The sequence below is a fragment of the Pleurodeles waltl genome, chromosome 12 (assembly GCF_031143425.1).
Source record: "Pleurodeles waltl isolate 20211129_DDA chromosome 12, aPleWal1.hap1.20221129, whole genome shotgun sequence".
In the NCBI taxonomy this organism is placed as follows: Eukaryota; Metazoa; Chordata; class Amphibia; order Caudata; family Salamandridae; genus Pleurodeles; species Pleurodeles waltl.
The window spans coordinates 64562761-64584478 of record NC_090451.1 but is presented as its reverse complement, the minus strand read 5'-3'; the positions used below and the strand labels follow the sequence as shown (position 1 = coordinate 64584478).

The window sequence follows — 21718 nt, the reverse complement described above, 5'->3', positions numbered from 1 at the left end:
ATGACTTTCCATGCCAGGAGCACAAAGCCACTGACCACTGATGTGTAAAACTAGAGCCTCTGAAAAGGGAACAGCCCTGCCCCACCCCTAATAGTCTGTTCACAGAGGGGGGAGGTTAATTGGGTCAGTAAGGTATCTGCAGCTAGACAGAGTCTTTACCAGATAAGGCACTACCGAAGGTAAGTAACTTGTTCATCTGATCTAGCTGCAGAATCCTTACCTTAGAATATATACCCCAGGAATACCTCCCCGAAGGTGCGTCTGCGAATATGATTTAGACTAGAAAGTCCTGCAGGACCGAACAGGCAAAGTGCCCATCCGGAGAGACCTGAATGTCAAGGCATTAGTGTGTGGTGAACCTGTGCAACAAAGCCCACATTGCAGTCTGACAGAAGCCCAAACCAGAACTTTGTGTGCTAATGCAGCTGTCACAGCCTCAGCTCTGGTGAAAGGGCACACAAGCCCTCTGGGGGTAGCTTCTTGGCCAATGTCTAGCAGATCTAAATGCAGACAATGATCTTTCGGAGATGGTTCCCATCTGCATGGTCTTATTTTTCTTGGCTCCAATGTAGCTCACAAAGAGTTGATCATCCATCCGAGGTTGTGTTTAGTCAAGTTAGAACGACAATGCTCTTTTGGGGTCCAGAAGGTGGAGCCCCTCCTCAGAAGGATGAGGCAGAATGTACAAGGTAAGCAGGGTGATGGACTAGCCTATGTGGAACGGGGAGGCTTATTTCTGGAGGTAGGACAAGGCAGCTGTGCTGTCTGTGCGTATCAAGACACTCTTGTCCTGAATGATGGAGTGGAAAGCACAGAGAGCAAGCTGGATCACCGGCAGCTCCAGGTGATTGATGTGAAGGATTGCTGTACAGGGGACCATTGACCCTGAAGAGTGAGACGATTGAGATGCTCACCCCAACCTGTGAGTGGGGCGTCCGTGGTGATAATCTCTTGCAGAACTAGGTCAAGGAAGGGCCACCCCTCTAACAAATTGTTGTGTTCCACCACTGCAGAGAGCGATGTGTATGCCCTAAACCAACACTATATCTTGTAGGTGACCCTCTATTTGAGACCACTGTGCCTCTGAGCACGCCTGTAACTGGTACATGAGGAGCCTGGCATGAGGAACTATAGCTGTGCAAGACACCATCTTGCTTAGTAGGCGTATCACTGTTCTGATTGTTACCTGTCGATCTGGCTGAAAAGAGGCAGCAAAGTTTGGAAAGCCTGTACTAAGGCCAGGCTAAGCTTTTTTCTACCGGCACATCCAGGATGGCCCCAAGGAAAGGCTGTACCTGAAGGGTTGATGGTGGTATTTGGTCAGATTGATGGTTAAACCCTTACTATGTAGGGTGTGAATTGTGGTCTGGGTGTGCTCTAGACAGAGCTATTGCATGGCGCTCTTGATCAGCTAGTTGTCTAGGTAATACGTTATTGCTACTGCTCCAGAGGGGGGCAACCATCATGAGCAGTCATTTGGTGAAAACTCTTGCTGCAGTGGTAACCTTGAAGGGGAGCACCTTGAATTGATAATGGTATCCACTTACCACAAACCTCCGGTGTGCTGGCTGGATGGGTATGTGGAAGCAGGCGTCCTTCAGATCTAGGGCAGTTATAAAGTCACATTTCTGCAAGAGTGGTATAATGTCCTGTACTGTCACTATATGAAAGTGTTCTGACAGAATGTATTTATTGAGAGGTCTGAGATAGAGGATGGATCTGAGGGAACTGTCCTTCTTTGGAATAAGAAAACAGAGTGAGTATACACTCTTCCCACAGTCCTGAGGTGAAAACATCTCTATGGCCCCCTTGTCCAGGAGGGCTTGTACCTCCTCATGAAGAAGGCATGGATCTTCTGCGGACAATCTGTGTGACGAGGGGGCTGTTTGGTGGCATTTGCATGAGTTCTAGACAATACCCCTCCAGTATAATATCCATAACCCAACGGTATGATGTGATTTCTGCCCATCGGGGCAGAAACTACTAAAATATTCCCTCAACAGGTGTGGTGTGATCAAGGGGAGCTGTAGGGGTGTCATTGTTTGTTTTGGGGGGAGACAGCTCTTTTACCTTGATCTGTTTTGTTATTGCCCCTATAACCGCCTCTATAGTAACCCCTCGAGGGCAACTGCTGTGTTGGTTTCATGAACGTAGAGGAGGTTTATGGTGGCGGGGGGGGGGGGGGGGGGTATTAGATGTGCCACGAAACTGTGTGTGCTGAAAGGGGTCTGTGTGTAGGGCACCTAAGGCCTGAGCGGTCTCTGTGTCCTTTTTGATTTTCTCAAGCATCTCATCAACCTCACGGCCAAACGGATGCTGACAATCAAAATGGAACACTGAGTAGGCGCTGCTGGACTTCCAGCTTAAAGCCTCAAACATGCAACCAGGCTTCACATTGCAGCAGAATACTAGTATTATTGTTCCAAGTGGCTGGATTTGTGGCATTCAGAGCACAGCGAATGTTAGTGTTAGAGATGACCCTCCCTTCTGCCACTGACTGTTGTCCTTTCTTACAATACTGCGCTGGGAGGTGCCATTTGGTCCCAGTGTGCACAGCAGTGGAGAGCAAAGTGACTGAATTTGCAATTCACAAATGGGACGCAGACTGCGCTGCCACCCTCTTTCCCCCTCCATCAATTTTCTTGCTCTACTGGTTGGGAGGAGGTGCGTCACCTGTCCCATGAGTGTTGGCACACTTTATGGATGTATGAACCACCAAAGGCTCTGGGGTATTTGGCCATGGATGTATGAAGGGTCATTAGGTGTGGCTTTATACTTTCTACCCACTTTAAGCGTGATCAAGTTCACCTTGACAGGGTCCTTCAAATTCCTGGTGGCAGACTTGAGGAACACCCTTAAGCATGGGCAAATACTGAAGGAAGAGTTGGCTAGAGACTAGAGTTCCCACAAGGAAATCCTCTTCCTGCACATGGAGTTCTACATTGTAGAATGTGGTAGCTCTGTTAACACCTCATGGTAAGAAGTAACATCATCCGGAGGTGATGGCTTAGAAGGTTAGAGATCTGGGTCCGCATCTAGGGAGAGGGGGGTTCATCATCATATTCATCCCATGGGTAAGGACCCTGTGAGTCATGCGGGTGGTCATATAGGTCATAGGGGAGCCTACGACTGTCCCCACCCCCAAAAGTAAAGCACCTCTAGGTGAATGGTGAGACAACCTTAGCAGCAAGACAGAGACACAGGTGGAGTTGTAGAAGGAGGCATTAAAGGAGGGGTTATGAGCAGAAGGCAGGGTAGAGATTGTCCTGTCATGGCTCTTTTGCTTTTTGGGAGCCATAAGTTCAAGTGGGTTGATGGCGTCCTCAAAAGTCAGCTTCCTCTTGTGGGGTGCAGAATCCTTTGTGATGTGCAGAGGCTTTGCCAGAATCTGACCTGTGCCTCAGAATTGGCAGAGGATGCCAGAGTGGAAGGTGGCCTAGATGGGGCTGCAGAAGTGCACTAACTGAAAAGCACTGAGCTCGATTTCGATTCTGAATGCTTCGAGTCAATGGGTCTTAACACCAACCTTGGCTCCAAATTTCTTGAGGCAGGCAGTCTCAGCTTTGAAGATTTTGGCTCCAGCCCTTTTGAGTCTGAAGGTGGCCGAGGATGTGCCTTCAGGTCCACAGCTGAAGCTGCACTCGAGGCTTGGAATGGGACTTTGCTGGCAAGTTTAGCTTGGGCGTTGGGTCCCTCTCCGAATGCCGGAGTCGACCATGGCCAAATGGCTGTGGTGCACCGGAGGCCTCATAATCAATCTGGGAGCTAAAAGCTTGCAATTCTGTGTGGTGAGTTATGGAGGATAACGTACTCACTGCAATATTCTGCGGGCACTGGGCTGGCGGAGGCTCTTAGGACTCGACATCTGCACAGGACCCATTGCTTCTGGGTGAAAAGTTACCTCCATTTCGCCGCCTAAAGCATCTACCTTTTTGACATCAAACTTCTGTTCTCCATGGATGTCTGGAGTCTCTTCTTCCTCCCTTCTACGTGTAGTAGCAGCCGAGGTGATACAACCGGCGTTTCAGTTCCAAAGAGGTTGCTTGTTACGAAATGCAAGACAGGCGGATCAGCAACCTTCACGATGGTTGGGAGACAGAGTAGAGGTTGCAGACTTGGTGGAAGACGGATCTCAGAAACTTGGCCTGAAAATTAGCACAGACTTGAAACAGAGTCATTTCTATCACAGGACACAAGGACTAAAACGCAATGGTGTGAAAGCGACAAAAACTCAGGATTGATTTTAGGCAGCCCCTAGAGGATGGCTCTGAGTCCCAGCAAGAACACCACACGGCGTTAAATCTGAGCCACAAATGACATGTCTGAACCAGATGGTGGAGAAAAAAAACAACAATCTAACTGTGGAGCCGATGCCCATGCGCAATACAACCAGGAGCGGCTCACGTGGCATGGAAGGGGCGGGGCGGCACGTGCGATGGGGGGAATTTAAACATTAAAATATATTAAATTAAAATAATAATAATAACTACCTTGCTTTTCGCCACGCCTGCGCTGCTCCTCTCCTTCGTCCTGCTGCAGGCACAGGCTCTCAGCCTGGCCTGCGCCAATCCTGACGCTGCATAAAGATAAACATACATGCGCAGTGAGGGGGAGTGCACTCCCCCTCACACTGTTCTCACCCCTGTGATCCCGCCTTTTTAAAAGAAAAGGATAATAAACAGGGGGAGTGCACTCCCTCCTCACACTGCTCTCACCCCGTGACCCCGCCTCTTTAAAAGAAAAGGATAATAAACTAAGTTTATTATTCCTTTCTTTTAAAGGTTTTGCAGCTGCCACTGCTAGCGGGGGGCAACGCTCCTCCGTCCAGATGAAGGAGCCGCCCCTGAATACGACTAATAGGTGGAGTCACTAGACCCTGTGACTTGAAAAGACTTCCTTCAATGAAAAACAAGTTGCATACGTCAATGCTCAACACTAGATGGTGGAAGTATGCATAGCCGGTGTATCTACAGATTCACTTTCCACGAACATGACTTTACAAAGGTCTTCAATGAAAACAAGGCCTAGTAGTTGCGATCCTCCTGCAAATACATTTTGATGCTCACCCCAGAAAAAACAATATCTCCACATGAAACTACAATATGAAGGGAAGCACAAAATAAGATGTAAATAACTACATCATCTAAAGTTGCACCCAGTGGCGGAGGTAATTTTAGGAGGGAGGGGGCGGGCGGGACACACATGCACACTCACTCAGACTCATTCATGCACACACACATCCATTCACAACACTCATTAGCAGATATTGAAACATACATACACGCACAAAACATTCATTAAAAAAAAAAAAAAAAAACACATACTTACCTGTAGCTCTGCCTTGGAGGTCCCAGAAGGGTTGGGACTGCTGCCTTCCTTGACCTTAGGTTAGTCAATGAGGAAAGGCAGCAGTCCCAACCTCGACACAGTGGGATGGGGTCGGTAAGACTGTTGACCCCCCACTATGTGACAAGGTGTCACTGATTGACACACACCCTGGGCATTTAAGGGATTAAAACTGAAGCGCCCAGATTGGAGGCAATGAGTAACACTACTCCTTGTCATCAAGGGAGAAGGTCTCAAGGACCTTTACTGAGCTGAGGAGGTCACACCCCCAGGAGTTGTGACCTCCTCAGCAAAGTTCAGCTCAGGTAGCCAGGACCCTGCGCAAGTAGTGCATGTCTAGCTCCTGGCTGTCTGACCTGAAAATGACGAGTGTCTGTCAGACTGACCTTTGCTCAGCCTGACAAACACTCTTCTTGAGGGGCAAAAGGCGAGAGGGCATGGCCCCTCAGCCCCAAAGGACGGGCCGCGGCTGGTTGCACTAATCTTTATTTTAAATTGTCATCTATTTCTTTAACAACAAAGTCTTGATTTTAAAAGATCTGTGTAATTTCCATTAAGGAAAAGTACCCTGCCACTAATCCCACTGCTTCTACCTAGTTCCACTATTGCTCTAACAAGTTAAGGAAGCTAACACCTACTCATAGGTGGCAGGCGTGGACATGAGAGGAAGACTGATTTAAAAAAAAATATTTTTACAATTGATTAAGTAAGAATTGTGGAAATAGTATCAACACTTTGAATATTGTGTACTTTTGGTGTTTATTCAATAGACTGATTTAATCTGGATGAATGTTGGTCCATCTCAAACAGGTATCAACCTGATCACGCTAATGCCATTTGTTTGCAAAGTTGAAATAAAGTGTACATTTTCTCCTCAGTGTTGCACGTCTCCCAAAGTCTTCCTAATTCCTGCTTAAAAGCCCGAAAGATGCAGTTAACAGTGGGCCTCACTAAGGTACTTTAAAAATGTTCTATAATTCTGGGGGGGTGGGGGGGGGGGTCATCCTATCTTCAAAGAGACCTTCCTCTGCTTTTCATCAAAAAGCACCTCCATAAAACTGGACAAAAATGATGCTGTGAGAGTCTAGTTGGTTGAAGAAAGCCTTTACCATAGCTCCAGTACCTCCCTGTCCTGGGGACTTGACACATCTGGTAGTGCTTTCAATGTTATTTTCTAACAAATGTAGTACTCTGTGATGTATAATCCTCACTGAGCGAGGCCATATGATGGGTGCTTCATCAGGACTTATGTTCGGTAGCCCTTCACCGTCCGCATCTTTATCAGTTTTGTCCAGAGTGGTATTTAACTTGGGGTGTTAACTGACCTAGAATAGACTCATCAATTTTAAATTCTAATTAATCTCCACATAATGAGCAACTGATCGTTGTGCATGATGTCATGATACATCAGCCACTGAATACGTTTGTGCCCAAAAGGACTCAGACATGTTTCAACAGCATAAACTTTGTGCTGAAAATCAAATACCGCATAAGAGAACCACTGACTTAGGCCAAACATGTCACAATCTTCTTCCCATTTTGCCTTGGTTTCATTGCTTGCCTGAGTCCTTCATGATGAATCACTTCACCATGCCTGCGCACACTATCTCATTGGAAAAAAAGCAGGCAACAACTTGTTTTTTTTTTTTACTCCATTACTACCACTGTTTTGCCTTTTGATAAGGCTGTAACTAACAAGTGTCATTACAGCCCAATTGAATGATTCCCAGCCTACTGTGCCCAGAATAATGGATGAAGTTGACTCTGCCATGGGCCAAACTCAGGATCTACAGATCACCCAGATGTCGGCGACAAACACTTTACTGACTTACACATCTCGTAATTATTTCTGTGCAATTATCGAAGACCTAAAGGGGGTACAGATTTGGTCTATCTTCCACTGTACTGCTGTAATGTGGAAGTCACATAGTATATGAATGAACAACTTCCAAAACATGGCATGAGTATCTGGAAGCTTACTTTTTTCAACGTTAGGAAGATAATGCTGTCTGGGAAGAGGTTGTGGTGGCAAGTCACTTTCCTTTCCGTTACTGCTCCTACGGATTTCACAACCTGGAAGGAATGACACATAGCATATCAAATGACTGTGAAATACACCCCTTATATGTAGGTATATGTCCATATATTCTGTATTACACAACTGTAAAATACCCTCTTATCGCTACCTCTATCTATAAAAAAGATATCATATGTCTCTAAAGTACCCTACTCTTATTGGCGTATCCCTCTGTGTGCTTAATAATTGGTTTCTCCATCCACAGATTGTGTATAACATTTCTGTATGACGCGCTGTGCGTATTGGTCTGTCAGTGCACACTCTACAGGACTGTAAATACCACACTACTATTGGACTTTCCACTCACAATGTGTTATATGTCTGCACAACACTCACCTCTGATTTGTTTGTCCGCATCATATGCTTATTACATGTGTGAAACACACTCTCTTATTGGTCTACCCACTGTCTTACATGGGTCTACTAGTTCTGCTCCTGCTGGTTTACATGTTGCAATGTGCAGGTAAAACACCTTTCCTTGCTCTGCGTATCCATCTTCTTCCTGAATATCAGCTCACTCTAAAACACTATTGTGATTGATGCTTCACACAGAGGAATCCAGCCTCCACTGTGTGCATCTATATATGCACTGAATATTACATCACTGTAAAATATAAATAGGGCTCCCGGTTTTATGTTTATTTTTTTGAGCATTTTTCTCTGTATGTATCCATGTGTATTTTTCGTTTTAGGAACAAATGGAATTGTAACTTGTATATTTCCATGTTTTAAACTGATAAATGCGCACACAGACTTCGCCACCTTTCTGGTTTTAGCACACTAGAAAGCCAAAAAATAAAAAAACATCCAAATGAAAATATAAAGATTATAACACAAATGTTGAGATTTGGAGTTATTTAAAGAAATCTCATCCTATTTCTAGACTCCCTAAATGTGTACAGCTATTGGCCTGGAGGTCATGAATTATAACTTGGAGAATCACTCAAAGGAAGCCTGATTACCTGTATATTTACACTTTTAAAATATAAATACAGACAGGAAACACACTATCTTCTGTATGTACATGTAAAAATAGAAAACTGCGAGCCTTAAATATAAACCTCTGTAGTGTGTATCCATCGTGGCATTGTATACAACATCACAGTTGAAATACCCACCTCTGTTGTGGATATCCATCTACTCACTGAATATTACATCTCTGTCAAGCAGCCCACTGGACTGCGCCTATCCGCGACACACAATATTACATCACTGTGAAACACCACAGGTTTATCCACCCGAAAACACAATTGTCAAATACTGTCAGTTAACTTGTCCTTATATCTGAACATACTGTATGTTACACAACTGCACATTAGTGTGAGGTGTGCGTTTATCCACATACTAAAACATCTCTGTGCATCCCTCTTGACACTAGCTTGCAAAATAACCTACATATGTGTCTACTTTTACACTGTGTATTACAAGACTCCAACCTGATAGCCTACTCATATGAGAATATTAATTCACACATTCTAAAACTGTAGACATGATATTGAGCCATACAATTTACAATAATTGTTTGTAAATGATCACTGTCCAAGTGTATTGTTCAGCACACCAATCAAATTCCTTGCAAAGACACAACTAACATCACATAAACATAAGTAAAGCATCTTTCTAGGTACACTTTATATTTTTGGTTTTATATACATCCACACAAAACAGATCAGTTCTCTTATTCACTAGTTCATCCCTATCACTTCCTCTTTCGCAAATAAATAACTATTTACAGACATAACACTTTGTATGACCATTTCCATTTCACATGTTACTTATAAATGTGGATGCAAAATATCTGAATGAACTTGACCTTACCTCTTCCCTTTGGCACCAATGCTTGTTTAGGCAGCGGGGGTGGGATTCTGCTCACATTTCTGCCCTCCTGGGTATCAATTGAATACCGCCTAGCGGAGAAAGACTCCTCTGCTACGGAGAAACACAAAATACCTAAATTTACTATTCTTGGAGGGAAGAGCGAGGGAAGAATTGTGAAGAAAGAGCCAGGAGTGAATAATTACTGGCTCAAGCGTTTTCATCCATTGCTTTGTTGTTGCTCTTCATGTTAGATTTCCTAGACGGGTAGCCAAGGTGTAGATCCAAGCGGACTGTGCCTAATAATTTATGCTGCACCCCACTGATGTGCCCCAATAATTTCGGAGCACTCTGGTGTTGGCTTGTGACCAAGCCAATCAGGAGTTACTGTTTTTATTGGGGTGTGGCCAAAACGGACTGAAATTTGATTGGTTCCTTTCAATCATGTTATGGATGGGCTAAATCAATAATATGGAACATTGCGTAGAAGCATTACCAGTTGTTAAGAGGTGCTGTCTTTGGCATGTATATCATCACATTTGTTTTGCAGTTTGCGTGAGGTGAAAATACAGCAACTTTTAATGGAAGAAGTGTGCCTTAGAGGAAGCAGTAAATTAAATGATTCCACCTCGCATAGAAAGAGTGCAAGAAACGAGATCATCTCTCCGAGGTAGAAGTGAATGGCAGGGTTGTTTTTCTCAGATTAATGAACCACCTCTCATAGGAAGGAGTGCATTAAACTGGATTTCTCAGAAGAGGGTGGCATTGATTATATCTTCATTCGTGGATTCACTCCAGCGCTCAAGATGTGTGAAATTATACCAACTTTCAGTCAGACTGAATGAAGTGTGTCACCCCATATGGCGGATGTGGACATTTACCATTTCTCAGATTGTGTGCATGAAATCTGTCATAGAAAGGAGTTATTGAAACTATGCAATTTCTTAGAGAACGTGATGAATGACATTATACAATCTTTTCAAGAAATGGCAACGTGACAGTTTATTTCCTCCTATTGGAAGAAATGTGTAAAGTGAAACTATCCCATATGAAATACTGCATGGAATGATAGCTAACATCACCTTGTGGGTCAAAGGTGGAAGTGAACTTATAAAATGTCTCAGAGAAAGGTGAAAATATTGGAAGAAATGTGTAAAGTGAAACCATCCCATATGAAATACTGCATAGAATGATGGGTAACATCACCTTGCGGGTCAAAGGTGGAAGTGAACTTATAAAATGTCTCAGAGAAAGGTGAAAATAAAGAAGTAACAACATTTAGAGGAAGGAACGGGTGAAACTGTGATTATTTTGCCCTGTAAAAATCTCCCTTTTGGGAGTTGTGAATACCATTCCATGTATAGGTGTTGTGCTTTTGGATGGCATGAGATTTTGAGAATGTTCTCAACAGCCTGTGCACAATTCAATGGCCTGCCGGCCTTTGCACCCAAAGCCACTAAGAAACTACGGCAAGGACAGAAGCAGAAGTAGACAAGTGATGTATTTGTAACTTTCCCCACAAGAGAAAGCTTATACCTGTAGTTTCAAGACACTTCTGATTACTCGAGGTCTCTGGTCCATCAGACAAACTGTACATTTACACCCAATGCTATTTTGAGTGGAATGACTTATTGTATAGATTCTAGAAAACAAGATGGGGTTGTGTCATAACACCAAAATGTGCTGGGACCTTCTGTTTTTCTGTTGTGCTTAACTTTCTACCTTCTAAATAAGGCTTGCCTGCTTGGTCTTGCTACCATTGGCAAGTCAGGTGTACTAAGGAAATAACCTGGTTATCCAGTCGCTGTGCAATTAACTGCATATGTCACAGTGAAAACAGGCCATAACTCAATCCACCATAAATACCGCCCCATAACCACAGACTGGGCCCTTTAGAAAAGGTCTCACAAAGGGATATATGAAATTATACCCTCTGCTATAAGGAGGTGTGCTTCAGTGTTCTATGTCACTAAGAAGAAGCAATGGGTACAACTAAAGAGCATCCAAAGATAGGAGAACATTTGTTTGTATAATCTCAGTGGATGGAGAAAGTGAAAATGTTACAATCTCTCAGAGAAAGCAGTGCTTGGAATATGCCATCTCTAATGCAAAATAAGTGCATCGGACCATGCCCTGTCCTACAGGAAGAAGTAACTGTATGTTCTTCGAAGATGTGAGTGAAACTAAACCTTTTCAAAAGTGAACAATTTAGGAGAATTATATCATCACTTTAACGAGACAATGCATGAATCGGACACCATTTCTCAGGGACATGAAGAGTGAAATTGTTCCATGAGGCAAAGGGTGACTAAAATCATAGTATTTTAAAATAGCGAATGAAAGTCTACCACTTTCTAAATAAAGGGAATATATTTATACCATGTATGCAAGTAATGAGTCAAAAAGATGGTAATACCGGGGAGAGAAAATTAATTATTTAGTTAATACCATGCTCTATAAGATACTAAGACTGAATTTACACAATGTCCCTTAAAGAATGGTTCGATTACATGATACCATTTCTTAAATATAATCCTGTATAAATGTTATAAATAGGCATGCTATTCAAAAATAAGTTCTGAATCCACAGGTTTTTGACCTTGAATGAGAGCAGAGTTCCACATTTTTGGAATTCAGATTAGTTTCCCAAGTAAACTAGTAGACCAGTGGCAGATTCATTTTTCAAGGCAAACTATGTTAATTGTTTGTGAATTCTATTTTTGAATTTGAGAAATATACAATTTCGCATTTAAAAAAATGGCAAATGTGCTCACTAATGCTTACCAATTTTCTAAAACACTTTATACACACAAACATATATATATAGTTCCCTTTGCCTTCCAACCCGAAAAGGGTTTTGCTTGACAGGAGTAAACCTCTTACCCCATCTGTTTTGTTCCAGTTCATAGTGTGTAATTTATGAATCTCAGCCGCACAAGGTATTATATTTATTTTATTTTTATGTATATAAATACCATCTTGTCACAGTATGTCCAATGTGCGTTACATACCTAATCAACAAACACAATGTGTTACAAATGCACACACTTAAAAAAAAGTACCTTATAGCCACCTATTAGCATCCAGAGTGTATTATAAGACGTGAGGGAGAGCGGCAAGGAAAGATCTGTGGAGGGTTATGGCCCTGAACTCAGCTGCTTGCACTGAGTGTTGGAATATGGTTCACTGTTGGTCTCTTTGCTGTTACAAGGCAGGATTGGCAGGGGATTTCGGGGCAGGGAGCAATATACCTAAAATGGGGTTAGTCCGAAGTGGAACTGACTTATTTATGATGCCTATGTGAGAAACAAGTCTCTCTGCCTTCCCTTGCTCCCTCACCTAACCCTCTGAACTTACTAGCAGGACGATCAAGTTTTAGCCAATGCAAATTTCACGGCGATATTAGGAACGTGGGACATGTGATTTTTGTTTTTTAAATACAGTGATTGTTTCTTATTACGTATTACTATGTTATTTATATTTGCAGTAAATGACTAAATATAAACATGAGAATGATTATACCATGTTATAAATGAGACAAAGGAAAGAGTGACATCACTTACAACAGAAAATATTCAGAACCTGCGTGGCCGACAAAGTTCTCACAAGCTGCTGCTAACCCAATACATATTTGAATGTAATTGTTCATTGAAATGTCCAGGGTATTGCATGCCACTTCCAGGCTGCTTCACTTTACCAAAATCAATTTTCAAAATAAAAAAGATGATGTTTCATGCATTGTTTTTGTGCTGTGGCCTTCATCACGATAGTTTACTACTTCTCTTCTGTAAAGTCACTTCCAGATCTTCTTCCGACTACTGGTAACCGGAAGGAAAAATAATCCTAAAAATTGGAATCATTTAGTGCAATCAATATTAAGCATCTAAAGGGGTTAAAGTTACCAGACCTAAACAATGGGATTTTATCTAATTGAAATTTAACTTTATGGGCTTGTGCCAAACAAGAATATCCCTGTTAACATCATTAAGTTGTTTCAAACATAAGACTAGATCATTCGTTTCAACATGATAGTTTATCTAACCTCCAAAATAACCACAAATGATTGGTCAGAAATTAAGCATCTCACGTCTTTTTCAGTATAAATCTTTTTTATTTGGCCATTCCAAAATACTCTATTCTTTATATGTGTAAGAAACAACACTATTCCTAGATCAGAAGAAAATTAGTTAATTACCAGTAACTATAGTTCTCAAATCTTTCATAGATTCATATGCTTAAATCATTCCCCGTGGTCGAGATGGGAGCCCACGGTACTTTTTACAAACTAGGATTAACACAGGCCTAAACCTAAAGGCCCCTCAGTTTAGAATTCTATAATAGTCACTTTCAGAAAATAACTAAGTTTAAGAGTCTACCAATCAGGCAACGTCACCCTCTAGACCCTCCCCGAGGGATGTTCCAGTCCCACGGATTTTCCTAGCACTAGTGCATAGCCATAATAATAAATCAGATAGGTTATGGTGAGCTTCTCTGGGGAAGTGGGTGGGTCGCATGTGAATCTATGAAAAATTCCAGTACTGAAGAACTATAGTTACAGGTAAGTAACTCATTTTCTTACTCCAAAATTGGAACTTTCATAGATTCACATGCTTGAATCAAAGTAGTAAGCAGTATAGATGCACATTGTTGTATAAACTATGATTGTTTCAAATGAAAATGAACAAGATGCACAGGCAAACGTATATACATAAGATAGCCTAAAATCCAGCTTTTTAGACTTGGTACTAAAAATGATACTGTATATCAACATCTTTGGTAGATTTGAAAATAAACAATGTGTAGATCTGACCTTAGGATGGCGGGATGGTAGAGATAGCTCACCTTTACTGGAAAAGATGTCTTAGGACCGCCTGGCACCACAGCTACTTCTACTTGAGGCGCTGTATCCAGGCATTAATGTTGGGTAAATGTGTGGCAGTTCTTCCAGGTTGCTGCCCTTCAAATGCCCTGGAGCGGCACCCCCGCAAATAGTGCAGTGGATGTTGATACTGCCCTGGTAGAGTGAGCGTGAACAGAAGCGTTTTAGCGGCTTGCATGCTGCTTGATGGCAAAACCGGACTGTTGATGAAATCCATCTTGCAATGCTTTGCTTGGAAAGAGATTCACCCTTTCTAGGCACACTGTAAGCCACAATTGACTAGACTTGCAAAAGGATTTGGTTCTATCCAGATAGAACTTTATGCATCTTTTTACATCTAATGAAAGAAGAGCCCTTTCCGCTGCCGGTTTCGAAGAATGTCTTTAAGACCCGCGGTTCATTGATATGAAAGTCAGATAGAACTTTCGGTATAAACCGAAGGTTTGTGTGCAGGAGTATTCTATCTTCTCTAATTTGTAATAAGGGTTCTTGGAAAGAAAGTGCTTGGATCTCACTGACTCGCCTGGCTGATGTGAGAGCTGTCAGAAGAGCTACCTTCCATGAAAGAGATTCCAGGAAGGAGGAAGAGGACTCAAAGGTGGAAAAACCCTGAATAGGCTCTATAGGAATTGCTCAATAATTCTGGAGGACCACAGAGAAGGGGAATTGTATGAGCGTATAAACGACGAGATGGCCACCAGATAAACCCTAATGGAGGAACGTGCCAGATGTAATAAATATGGCAATATTTGTTCTGGTGAGGACGATATGGATTGTATCAGTTGTTGTTGGCACCATATACAGAATCTCTTCCACTTACAAGAGTAGGGCCCTCATTATAACCCTGGCGGTCGGTGACCGCCAGGGCTATGGTGACGGTAGTCCTGCCAACAGGCTGGTGGTACTGCCTGCCTTATTTAGACCGTGGCGCTTCCGCCACGGTAATACCGCCAGGACCGGCGGTATACCGCCATGGCGGTCCCGGCGGTCGTAATCCACCAGGGCAGAGCTGCATGCAGTTCTGCCCTGGGGATTTCGACACCCCTTACCGCCAGCCTGAACATGGCGGTACAAACCGCCATGGAAAGGCTGGTGGTAAGGGGACTCGGGGTGCCCCTGGGACCCCTGCACTGCCCATACACTTGGCATGGGCAGTGCAGGGGCCCCCATGCACAGCCCCATTGCGCATTTCACTGCCCGAATTCCAGGCAGTGAAATGTGTGACGGGTGCTACTGCACCCCCTGCACATCAGCATTGCTGCTGGCTCTATTACGAGCCGGTAGCAATGTTGATGTGACTTTTCCGCTGGCCCAGCAGAAAAGTCGTAATAGGCAGCCAGAACTACCTCCAGCACTGGCAGTATTCTGGCACCCGCAGCCTGGGCGGTCTTCTCAGAAGACTGCTGAGGTTGTAATGAGGGCCTAAGTTTTATTAGTGCTGACTACTCTGGCCTTGGACAGTATATCCCTGCATTCTGGAGGGATGTCTAGATGTGCGAACTCATTGTGCTCAGGAGCCATGCTGATAAGTGCAGTGATTGAGGATTCGGGTGCAAGACCTACCCTTTGCTCATTGTCAGCAGAAGCGGAGGTATCTTCAGTGGAATGTGAGGCTTTACTGAGAACAGTAGAAGCTCCATGAACGAATGCTGTCGAGGTCAAGATGGCACTATTAAGACCAGCCTGCAGAGTCCCATCTTCATCTTGGTGAGAACCATTGCAATGAGGGGAATGGGCGGAAAGGAGTAGGCAAAGATTCCGCACCATGCCAGGGAAAACGCATTCCCCCATAATCCCTGATGGTGATGCCAGCAAGCGTAGTATTGGCATTTGGTGTTTGACTGGGTGGCAAAGAGGTCGAGATTGGGTGTCCCCCTCTGAGAGAATATGTGGTCGACTGTTTGCTGATCCAACTCCCATTCAGGGCAGACTGATTTTAATCTGCTGAGAGAATATGCTATTTTGTTTTGTTTCCCTGGGACATGCTCTGCTTGTAGCAGTACCCCATGTTGCATGGTCCATTCACATATTTCCTGTGCTTTTCTGGAGAGGAGTAGGGAACTTGTTCCTCCTTGCTTGTTGAGGTAATACATTGTGGTGATATTGTCTGGTCTTATTACTACCTCTGAATTGGCAGTTCTGGGAAGGAACGCCTGCAAGGCTAGATGGACTTCCTTTAGCTCTAAAATATTAATGTATAGGTTCTAAAGAGGCGGTGGCCATTAGCCAATGATCCGTAGGTCCTGCAGAAATATTCCCCAACCTTCTAATTAGGCCTCTGTGGTAATGACCCATGGAGATGGCAGAGGTTAGAAAGACAGGTGGATCATTCTGAGTCCACCAGCCCAGAGCTTTGATTTTGGGAAGAGTGATCTTGACTTGATTGAAGCTGCCTGTGGCTTGAATCCATTGTAGGCTGAGCTGTTCCTGGAGGGGGTGCATTTTTAGTCTGCAAAATGGTACTAGCGGGATGCTGAGGGCATCATCCCCAATAATAACTTGTAAAGGCCTACTGAAATGTATTTTCTTCTCTGAATTGACTTTGCCGAAGTTATAAGCCTTTGCTGTCTTTCTATAATGGGGCAGGCTATGTTGGAGTTGGTGTTCAGGTTTACTCCTAAAAAAGCGATCATACGCAAAGAGTGAGGATTGGACTTTTCCCAATTTATGGTATAGGCCCAAGCTGTTGAGCAGGGCAATGCACTTTTTGGGTGACTTGTTCGCTGCTGAGAAGGACTTTGCTTTTATCAGCCAGTCGTCAAAGTATAGGAATACTTGGAGCCTTTGTCTTCTCAAAAATGCGGCCACAGGTGCTAGGCCCTTTGTAAAAATTCCTGGGGCTGATTTTAGACCGAATGGCAGAACTCGAAACTGTTCGTGGCTGCCAGCTACTGTGAATATTAGGAACTGTCTGTGGGAAGAGTACTGGAATGCAAAAATATGCGTCCTTCAAATCTAGGGTGGACAGGTAGTCTCCATGGTTCAAACGGAGAAAAACATCCTGCAGACCTGGCCTTCAGCCAACCTTGTCTACTAAGCACAGCAGCCCCTGCTAGCTGATGGATTGCAGTGATGGCAATATCCATTGCACAGTCAATAATCTCTGCGATGTGTGCTCTCCTTCCCTACCGCTTAGCATTTTCTAGCAGATATACGGGGCAATGTCAGCCCACTATTGTGTGTTGTACCTAGCAAAGACTGCTAGAGAATTTTCAGCTCTTAACGTTAGGCTTGACATTGAGGGGAATCGCTTTCCAATAGTATCTAACTGTATTTCTTCCTTATCAGGAGGTGCCAACATTTGTGTGGATGGGTTTTTGGATCTCCTTTGGCTTGTGCTATCATAGAATCTGGATGAGGGTAACCAGTTGAGCACAGCGGGGCATCTTCCGGTGCTTTATCCTTTTTATCCAGATGCTGGAGTACTGCCGTGACTGTTGTGCATGACCTTTAATCCCTCTTCCAATATATTACTGACCACTGACATGGATGTTCGAAGTCGTTTATAAAACAATCCATTTGCTTGGATGACACTGAAAGCGCAAATCTTTTGGCAGCCCTTTCCAGCGGATTGTGAAATCCCCCAATGTCATCTGGGAGTGAGTGTACCTTCATAGGTGAAGGAGATGATGGAGCTGGGAGGACAAAATCATCCCATTCTGAGTGACTGTCTTGAAGGTCACAATCCTTCTGCGATGTTGGTGTCCTGTAACAGGGCTGTACTAGCTGTATAAACATTAGCCAAGGGTAAAGATGTGGGCCTCTGAAGTGTCATTTGAGACGCTGGTGACTTTACTGGCAAAGCCGACTGAGTCGCTGCTTCTCCAGTGAGTGGGAATCTTTTTTTATAGTCCACCAACATGGCTCGAAAAGTCCGTAATGAGGGAACTTGGCATATAGACCATTCCCTCTTGGTGTGGTTGTTCTTTAACTGTGTAATACTGTGGATCATAGTCCTCGTAATATTTGTCATCATATTTACATTCAGCTGAGAAGGACTATGTGCTGTTCCACAGGGTCCCCCCTTATCAGATTCATCATCCCTCTCCAGCAGGTGGGCTGGTATCAATGGGGTTATCTTGCTTGGGGAAGTATGCTTCTGGGTTATTTTGACAGTTTCTTGTCTTGTCTTTTTTGCTGTTTTCCGCTCACCGACGGGGTAGTCGACGTCGTCATCAACTGTGCTGAAAGCGAAGTCCTCGACAGTGCAGTAGAATCGCTTCTTGTCGGTGGAGTTGTTGGCATGACAACTTACAAGATATCTTTATCATCGACGGCTTACTGGATGAGGCCACCGCCGACGAGGTCATCGTTGGAAAAGATAAAGACGTAGAAGCGATGGTTATCATCAGCTTTGACTACGATGTACAAGTCTTTGTTGACGACGCCCTAATCAATGGTGGATAACTCGTTGTCACCGGTGGTAGGGTCATCAATGGCACCAACGATGAAGCTGTCGTCGACTGTGGAGACCTCATAGACAGTCTCTCAACAGGTGGAGCAGGGGAAGGCTTCCTAAATGTCTTGTTCTCAGAAGAGTGGTAGCTGGTTCTATGAGGAGATGAAGAATGGCTGCAGCCTTTGTAAGACCCTGAGATGGTCTTTTTATGGGTCTTCGTTGGCTGCTCTTAGGAGGATCTTCCCTGAGGTGATCTTTTTCTTTTCTGTGATCTTCTAGAAGTAGTAGAGGAGTCTTCACTGTCAGAATCAGAAACTGGTTGATCTCTAGACGTATGTTTCTGCAGCTAGATTAATAGCATGCCTTCACTGTCCTTAAAGGTTTTGGTGAAAAAGATACAACATACCTTACAATCCTTTGCGGAGTGGTCTGGAAAGAGCCAGTAGATACAATTCTGGTGTGGGTCTTCAGAATGTAATCACTTCTTACCACAGGTTTTACAGGATCTGAATAGACCCTTTTTTTCTTTGTCAGACATGGTGACAGTCTTCTGAGAAGGTATAGATGTAAGAACTAAAGGTAAAAATATTTAGAACCCAGATATAAAGAGAGAAAATCTTCAGAGTATCAAAAAAACAGAGAAAAGCTGAGCAGAGCTCTGTGGAGACTCCCTAGCACGACCTGCGGTAGTAAATCTGAGGGACTGGAGCTTCTCTCAGGAGGGTTCTAGAGGGTGGTGTCGCCTGATTGGTGGATTCTTAAATGTAGTCTTTTTCTCAGAATGACTCTGATAGAATACTAAGCTGAGGGGCCTAGGGCCTGTAGGTTTAAGCCTATGTTAAAACTACTTTATCAAAACTACGGGGGACTCTTATCTCGACAACGGGGAATGATTCAAGCATGTGGATATATGAAAGTTCCAATACTGGAGTAATCATGCTCGTTCCAAATATTTTTACATGCCCCTTTAGGGGCCCCACTAGCCAAACGCATGTGTGTTTTTCATTTGAGCAGTCAATCTGCACATTTTAAGTAAGAGACAACCATTGTTTTGTATCACATCACTTGACATGGAGTAAATTCCATTGGAACTGGCTGGCACTGGTGGAGGGAGGTTAGGATAGGAAATATATTGACACAGTTTGTTGTCATACTTTTTGGGACGGGGAGTCAAGTACTCAGACAGGGAGTTTCATGAATGGAAAACAGGCCAACTTAAGGAGACTCATACATGGGACATCATCCACACATCACTTTAATGAATCTGACATTAACATCACGTTAATGGTGGCAAGGAGACACACAGATTTAGACAGAACCACAGGCACCTGTACAAGGGACATACATTTACAATGCTAGGAGACACATTTAGCGAATCTTGTACACTGAATCAGGTAATACAGAGTTGCTGGATATACTTACACTGGGATAAGAGTACAATGCCACTAGGATATCAAGTGTACAGATCTAAATAGTGTGAATTCATGGACATTGGTTCAGAGAATAGGACAATTTAACAAGTTACTTACCTTCAGTAACACCTTATCTAATAGAGACTGTACTCTTACCTTCAAATTATCCCCACGCGTCAAACTGGACCTGGAATTCTTTTGTTAGCAGTACCCCTGCCTGCTGGTAGGTGGCATCATTCATGCTTGAAGTGGCATTCGTAGTGCCTATAGAGGCACCACCACAGCTTGCTGAAGTCAGTTTCTTTTTGTGACTTTCCAAGTCAGGAGCATTGTAAGACAATGCCTCCTTGGCATGGTTACCCCCTAACGTTTTGCCTTTGCTGATGCTAAGTTATGATCTGAAAGTGTGCTGGGACCCTGCTAACCAGGCCCCAGCACCAGTGTTCTTTCCCTAAACTGTACCTTTGTCTCCACAATTGGCACAACCCTGGCACTCAGGTAAGTCCCTTGTAACTGGTACCCCTGGTACCAAGGGCCCTGATGCCAGGGAAGGTCTCTAAGGGCTGCAGCATGTCTTATGCCACCCTAGGGACCCCTCACTGAGCACATGCACACTGCTTCACAGCTTGTGTGTGCTGGTGAGGATAAAATGACTAAGTCGACGTGGCACTCCTCTCAGAGTGCCATGCCAACCTCACACTGCCTGTGGCATAGGTAAGTCACCCCTCTAGCAGGCCTTACAGCCCTAAGGCAGGGTACACTATACCACAGGTGAGGGCATATGTGCATGAGCACTATGACCCTACAGTGTCTAAGCAAAACCTTACACATTGTAAGTGCCAGGTAGCCATAAGAGTATATGGTCTGGGAGTCTGTCAAACACGAACTCCACAGCACCATAATGGCTACACTGAAAACTGGGGAGTTTGGTATCAAACTTCTCAGCACAATAAATGCACACTGATGCCAGTGTGCAATTTATTGTAAAATACACCCAGAAGGCATCTAAGAGATGCCCCCTGAAAACATACCCGACTTCTAATGTAGGCTGACCAGTTCCTGCCAGCCTGCCACACACCAGACATGTTGCTGGCCACATGGGGAGAGTGCCTTTGTCACTCTGTGGCCAGGAACAAAGCCTGTACTGGGTGGAGGTGCTTCTCACCCCCCCCTGCAGGGACTGTAACACCTGGCGGTGAGCCTCAAAGGCTCACCCCCTTTGTTACAGCGCCACAGGGCATCCCAGCTAGTGGAGATGCCCGCCCCTCTGGCCACTGCCCCCACTTTTGGCGGCAAAGCTGGAGGAGATAATGAGAAAAACAAGGAGGAGTCACCCACCAGTCAGGACAGCCCCTAAGGTGTCCTGAGCTGAGGTGACCCCAGCCTTGAGAATCCATCTTGAGTTTGGAGGATTCCCCCAATAAGATCAGGGATGGGCCCCCCTCCCCACAGGGAGGAGGTTACAAGGAGGGTGTAGCCACCCTCAAGGACAGTAGCCATTGGCTACTGCCCTCCCAGACCTACACACCCCTAAATTCAGTATTTAGGGGCTCCCCAGATCCCAGGAAATCAGATTCCTGCAACCTGAAGAAAGGGGAAGGACTGCTGACCTACAAGCCTGCAGAGAAGGAAGAAGACGACAACTGATTTGGCCCCAGCCCTACCTGTCTCCAACTTTGAAAACCTGCTCCAGCGACGCATCCGACAGGGACCAGCGACCTCTGAAGTCTCAGAGGACTGCCCTGGACTACAGGACCAAGAAACTCCAGTGAACAGCGGCCCTGTTCAAA

At 44.2% G+C, this 21718-nt stretch overlaps 1 protein-coding gene across 5 annotated transcripts in view; it reads right to left on the bottom strand.

Moving 5' to 3' along the window:
* STAP2 (signal transducing adaptor family member 2) overlaps positions 1-21718 on the bottom strand; it is a 423449-nt gene that overhangs the window by 18829 nt on the left and 382902 nt on the right. For 3 of the 5 annotated variants that reach the window (XM_069217057.1, XM_069217059.1, XM_069217055.1), the window contains 2 exons: positions 9242-9352; positions 7327-7419 (listed from right to left, as the gene is read on the bottom strand). In XM_069217057.1, the coding sequence (XP_069073158.1) occupies positions 7327-7419; positions 9242-9352 (204 nt within the window). Of the gene's footprint in view, positions 1-7326; positions 7420-9241; positions 9353-12906; positions 13082-21718 lie in introns of those variants that run through there. The other 2 variants (XM_069217056.1, XM_069217060.1) reach the window with 2 other exon arrangements.